The 6,129-nt window shown below is 44.3% G+C and overlaps 1 protein-coding gene across 1 annotated transcript; it reads right to left on the minus strand.

Annotated features, from left to right (window-relative positions):
* Positions 1 to 3,276: 3,276 nt before the first annotated feature.
* On the minus strand, positions 3,277 to 5,759 carry LOC307016575 (tripartite motif-containing protein 16-like). The gene has a single exon (XM_079645726.1). The coding sequence runs from the start codon at positions 5,562 to 5,564 to the stop codon at positions 3,897 to 3,899; it is 1,668 nt and encodes a 555-aa protein (XP_079501852.1). The 5' UTR covers positions 5,565 to 5,759; the 3' UTR covers positions 3,277 to 3,896.
* Positions 5,760 to 6,129: the final 370 nt, after the last annotated feature.

Here is a 6,129-nt window from a genome sequence, read left to right on the forward strand (position 1 = left end):
GACAGACATAAATGAATAAATAAATAAATAGTGGTAAAAGCAGAGGTAGTAGCAAATGTATATTATATTATATTGTTAGGCTGGCCTGTTTAAAGGTCCCATGTCATGCTTTTCTGGTTATCACCCGTCCCCTTGTGTGTTATGAAGGTTTTTCTGCATGCAAACGGTCTGCAGAGGGACAAACCCTCAAAGTACACCCTGTAGCGAGTAAAACTCTAACACAGAGAAGACCTGTCTATGCTGCCCCAGAACGCCTCGTTGGACATTTCTCTTTTTACATTGTTTACTTCTTGGGTATAGTGACGTATTTCGGGTACAGTGGCGTTACGTCCGCGGAGCCTTTACCTTTGGACCAATCAGCGGACTTCCTCACAGACTCTGCTGCTGCGAGGAGTGGGACACTGTGAGCTGGCTCACTGGCAGGGGCGGACTGGCCATCTGGAGAATCTGGAGAACCACAGAACGGCCGGCCCTTTAAAAAAAAAAATAGTTTAACGTCATCATTTAAATTGCGCTGACGGCCGACAGAGGGCGACAGTGGCCGCTAATGCAGTTGTATGGTTCTTATCTGTCAAATAATCACACACGAAGAAGAAAAAAGACCGGACACACAAAGAGAAGGGATTAGACGCTGCGGCAGACAGGGAGAATGAAAAAACATGGATACAAATCAAAGAAAACGAAAAGAAAAAGGTGGGGCCGAGAAGGCAAGAGAAGAAAAGGTGAAGTCACTCGCAGGTGAAGCATACAGTATACTTGTCGCAAATTGACAAACCTTTTTGGCAGCAGCGCTACAAGCTCTATCAGCAGCAGCTTAGAACAAGTGCAAGATGATGAAGAGAATGATGAGGGCGCGAGTTCAGATATACAGCCAGCCTCCTGCGTTCATGATGAGGGACAGAGTTGAGCTGTTGGAAGAACCAGCTCAACTGGCACATACAAGTGCAGAGCAAGAGGTGGGTGAGAATTATACCTTGAACTCAGTGGCGTTTTCTCCTGGAGGCCAAGGGAAGCCTGTTTTTTTGGATTGTAGTTATAATTTTAATAAATAAATAAAAACACTTTGTTTAGTTTCGGTAATTATTCTGCCAGCCCATCTCTCCCCATTCTCATTGAGTATTTTACAAAGAGTGAAACAGCGTCCCTCTAGATGTTATGGTGAAACAGTAGATTGCACTCTCTGTTGCGAGAGGAGGCTAGCCGGAATTGGCTTCCCTTGGTGAAAATAAATTGAAGGATTGACCAATCAGATGAGGCTCACGTCATGCCTCACAATCCAATCAAATCGCATCAACTTCAGTTCGTATTGTAACTGTCATCACCGCCCTTAAAAAGTAGCAAGCAACTGAACCAAGTGCAATTATGGAGGGTGGAGATTTGGAGTATTTCACCAAAAATAATTTTACTAAACTTCCGCTACAGCAGCAACTAAAAATGAAATGTGATGACAGGTCAATGCCCAAACTGGAGCTGTGTACAGAGAGGAAAAAAGGAGTGAATCGGAGCTCCAACAAGCCGTGTAGGACAGAGAGTGAATACACATACTATACAGAGATGCTGTTTGAGAAACCAATGTGAGTTCGGAACATTGAACAATGTAAATCTATTCTAGTAGACCTCAACAATGGAATTAAGATCCGTAGAAATGGCCATGACATGGGACCTTTAACCTGTTAAGCACTGAGCCTGTTTTTCAGGTCTCAGGCTCGAAACAAGCCTAGCAACAGTCAGCTGCTAGTGGCTGCTGCTCCACTGGTTGAGGGCTCCTCTTAGCGCCCAGACGACGAGAGAGAGAGGGTAATGATACACGCTGCGGCCGGGCAGGAAACATGTGACTTATCAGTAACTTTAGACATCGTGACACAATTTTTAAATATATTTTATTGTAGATTATACATTTTACTGATATCAATTATAAAATATTTAGCTTGTTCATTAAAAATAAAAAATAAAAATATTTTTTTAAATATATATTTATTTTATTTTTCATGTGAGAAGAGGTGGGGCGGCGCCCCTAGCGCCCCTATGGGCCGGCCGCCACTGGTTATGATTGAGTTTCTGTGCAGTAATGCGTTTGTATTTTTTCGCTCGTGGCTAATTCAGAGGCAGAGCGTTAGCTTTGTGGGTTTAAAAAAAAAAAGATCAGTTAGCTGAGTTTCTTTCCGTTACATGGATACAAAACATTAATAGCTAATTGAATATTAAGATGCCCTCAGACGCTGTTTCCTGCAGATGAAGCATTTTCCCCCCGGTATCAGGGGGGGGGGGGGGGGGGGGTGAATGCATTATAACTTATTCTGTATATGTTATCAATCTGCAAGTCTCTGTATATCTGTACATTGTACATTCTACTATCCTATGTATATACAGTATACTCCTGTAGTGTAAACATATATTCACGTTACTAACTGCAGTGTTCTTGACTTTTTTTAGAACATTTTAATTATCCAGAATGTTGATATTGTTTATATTTGATATCATATTTTTCCTTTTAACATGTGTTGTTGTTTTTCTCTATTCAACTTTTTAAGTATTTGTATTGTATATCTGAACACACTGATGCTTCTTCTGTAACAAAATAATTGATGTTGAATGGAGGGTGCAGTACTGAGTAATTCCAGCAGGGGGCCATCCTGCATTACAATGAACACACCACAACACCGGAAGAGTTCAGACATCTATATTTAGTTGAATAACCCTGATTTAAAAACTAATCTAGGTTTACATCCTCTCCTCCAAATGTGTATTGTTGGTATTTTAAGTATATTTTGATTCAAGTAGTTTGTTCTAGAGATAGAAGAGAGGAGATCGTTCACAGCGGCCATTATCGTTATCGTACCTGCTGACAGAAAACCAGACCAACGAGTTCTGACTGATATCCCACTGATAGTCTGATAGTAAAGGCTGTTAAAGGTTAGCGGGGATTTAAGGACGCCTTCTGAAGGATACCCACCAGATAATGACACTGATATGTTTCATTATGGGGCAGGAAGACCCATGCAAAAGCTCCCACCACCACACAAATACAAGTACAGACACGTTGCAGTAGTTGTATCTCTTTCTGTTCTCATTTCTAGTCTCTTGTATTTTTATCATGGAGTCTCTTCCTGGTTCACGTTTCTTTGAGGGACTTTAGATGGTGACGCCCTGAGCATTCATCTATCAGGACAACATGTATTATTACAGCAGTTATGATTTAACTAGAACATGCATTTCCTGCTGAACATGTTCTCCATCAGCTTCGTACGGCACCTTGGACATCACACAAGAAGAACATTCTGTTTTAGTTTGTACTTTATTCATTATCCAAACATTTCATTTGATCACACATCCCATCAGTAAAGTCTGTTCAATGACTATTGATCACTTTCCCTTTATCCACACCATGTGTTTCATCTCAGCTGTTTCAAACAGAATGACACATGATTTACTTATTGATTATGATCAGGACAGGAAGTAATATCATTTTAAATAAACATGTTATGATGAAATAATTGTTATAACCATCTGGGTTTAATGTGTTAGTTCATTCGGGCGGCAACAATAACATGTAATCTGTCAAAGTAAGACATGTGATTCTAAATGTCTCTGGAGACTCGTGCATTACAAGAGAAACAACAACATGAATCAAAAGAAACATCCAGCAAATCTTTAGAGCAAAGTTTACAGGTGAGCAAGGATCCTCCTGAGCAGTGACAGCCTCCATGGCTACACAGACACAGGAAGGAGCCGGAAGAAAGTCCAACATCTACAGAACAACTCAGGAGAAGATGTTCAAGCCCCGCCCATCATGTTTGATTGACAGCTGATCTCTGCACAGTGAAGACATGAACAGTCAGCTCTGATGGACACACGGTGAGTTTAAGAAGTAGAAGAGTTCCTCCAAGGACTTCAGGCTATTTCAGTTTACTAAACTCAGCTGTGTTTCCATGACCATAATAAAGACAAAGTCCAGCATGTAGCGGCTGAGTGAACGTGGTCTGCACTCTGTGGAGGAGAGTCATGGTTTCAGAGACGCTGTAGAAGGACAGAACACCTGCTCTGTGATCCAGGTACACTCCTACTCTGGAGGACAGAGGACCTGAGACGGGAGTGTCGATTCTGTTGTAACGAAATGAAAAACTGTTTTGGGTACAATTTAACGCCCAACATTTATCATTGTTTCCAAATCCACATTCCCCCCCTGCTCTGCTGATATTCTTGTATGCGACTGCTACACACACTCCTGCCCCTCTCCGCTCCACCTCCCAGTAACAACGTCCAGTCAGACTCTCTCTACTCAGGACCTGATGACATCCAGTGAATCTGTCTGGGTGACTAGAATAAGACTGATGTTGTCTCATGAATGTTACTTTTCTGCTCCCCTCAGATAATACCAGCTGTGTGAATGCTGTGTTTGGATCCAGAGTGATCTCCTGTGAATATGTTAAGAACCCAGCTCTGGTGGTGGGCTCTGCTGCTGGCAGTAAAACATCCACTTCAGTCGGTGAGACGTTTGTCCATTCCTCTCTCAGGACGTCCTGTAGTTTGTCTCTGACTGCTGACAGGGCCGCCGTCACGTCCTCAAAGTATCTCAGAGGACGGATGTTGATGCTGGAGGAGTGTGTAGCTTCACTGAGGGCTGGCAGTGAGGAGGGGTAGCTGAGCAGGAACTGGTTGTGGTCCTCTGTGTGAGACAGCAGCTTCAGCTCAGCGTCTCTCCTCTTCAGCTCAGAGATCTCCTGCTCCAGCTTCTCCTGGAGCTCTCTGACTCCACTCACTTCTCTCTCCTGCTGGGATCTGAGCTGCTGCTTCACATCAGAGCTTCTTTTCTCCATGAGACAGATCAGCTCAGTGAACGTCTTCTCACTGTCCTCCACTGCTTTCTCAGCAGAGCCATTGACGGCCTGCACCTCCTGCTGAAGCAGCTTCACCTCCTTCTCTCCGTCCTGGATTCTCTGCTGGATGTTTAGTCGACTCCCCTCCAGCTCTCTCTGCCTCTCAGTCCTCTCTGCTGCAGCTGACACCGTGTCGTGTCCTTTGTGTTCGTCCACAGAGCAGAGATAACAGATACTCTGCTGATCAGTGCGGCAGAACAGCTTCATCACCTCGTCGTGACGAGAGCAGATGTTCTCCTGGAGCTTCTTGGAGGGCTCCACCAGCTTGTGTTTTTTTAATGGAGCTACGTCATAATGAGGCTGGAGGTGTTGGTCACAGTAAGAGGCCAGACACACGAGGCAGGACTTACAGGCTCTCAGCTTCCTCCCAGTGCAGACATCACAGGTCACATCTCCAGCTCCAGCATAGCAGAGATCAGCAGGAGCAGCTTGGAGTCCAGTCTTCTTCAGCTCCTCCACTAAAGCTGCTAACATTGTGTTCTTCAGCAGGACAGGCCTCGGTGTGAAGCTCTGCCTGCACTGAGGGCAGCTGTGGATCTTCTTCTCATCCTCTCCGTCCCAGAAGCCTTCAATACACTTCATGCAGTAGCTGTGTCCACAGGAAGTAGTCACCGGATCCTTCAGTAGATCCAGACAGATGGGACAAGATAACATTTCCCTCTCCAGCTGAACTCCTTTCTGCGCCATTTCACCTCTCAGTAGCAGCGAGTGTTTGAGTTTCACTTCCTGAGAGCTGAAACTATGAGACAGCTGATCTGAACAGGATGTGTGTGGGCAGTGAGTGTGGCCTATCAGCTCTTGTGCTTTACCCACATGTTGGTTACACCCCTCCTCCTCAGGTCTGAAGGGGAGGAACCAGGAAACACAGAGTGGAGCTGGCTGTGTCTGAGAGCAGGAAGAAGAGGGAGGGCTCATCAAACTCTGAGTCATTCCAGGAGGAGGAGCAGCGCTCAGACTCTGACCTACAGAGCCTCGGTTACAACCTGCTCTTCATTTGAAAAGAGCTTTTAGTTGTAAAATAAGTTGGTAAACTTTCTAAATCTGAAGGGGGTTGAATGCTTGTTTCCTCCACTGTAAATGTATAGCCTCAATGTCCTGAGATAGCTGATTGATTTAATAGTTGAATATACAGTAAGTCGTTTTTTACTGTAAGTACTAGTAGTTTTATTAGAAGTAGTAGTTTTATTACTACAGTAGTCAGGGGCGGACTGGCCATCGGGATGTTCGGGACGAATCCCGATGGGCCGGTACT

The sequence above is a fragment of the Notothenia rossii genome, assembly GCF_949606895.1.
Source record: "Notothenia rossii genome assembly, chromosome: 8".
Lineage (NCBI taxonomy): Eukaryota > Metazoa > Chordata > Actinopteri > Perciformes > Nototheniidae > Notothenia > Notothenia rossii.

Excerpts from the sequence above, each read along its gene's own strand:
- LOC307016575 (XM_079645726.1), bottom strand. The coding sequence starts at position 5,564 with ATGGCGCAGAAAGGAGTTCAGCTGGAGAGGGAAATGTTATCTTGTCCC.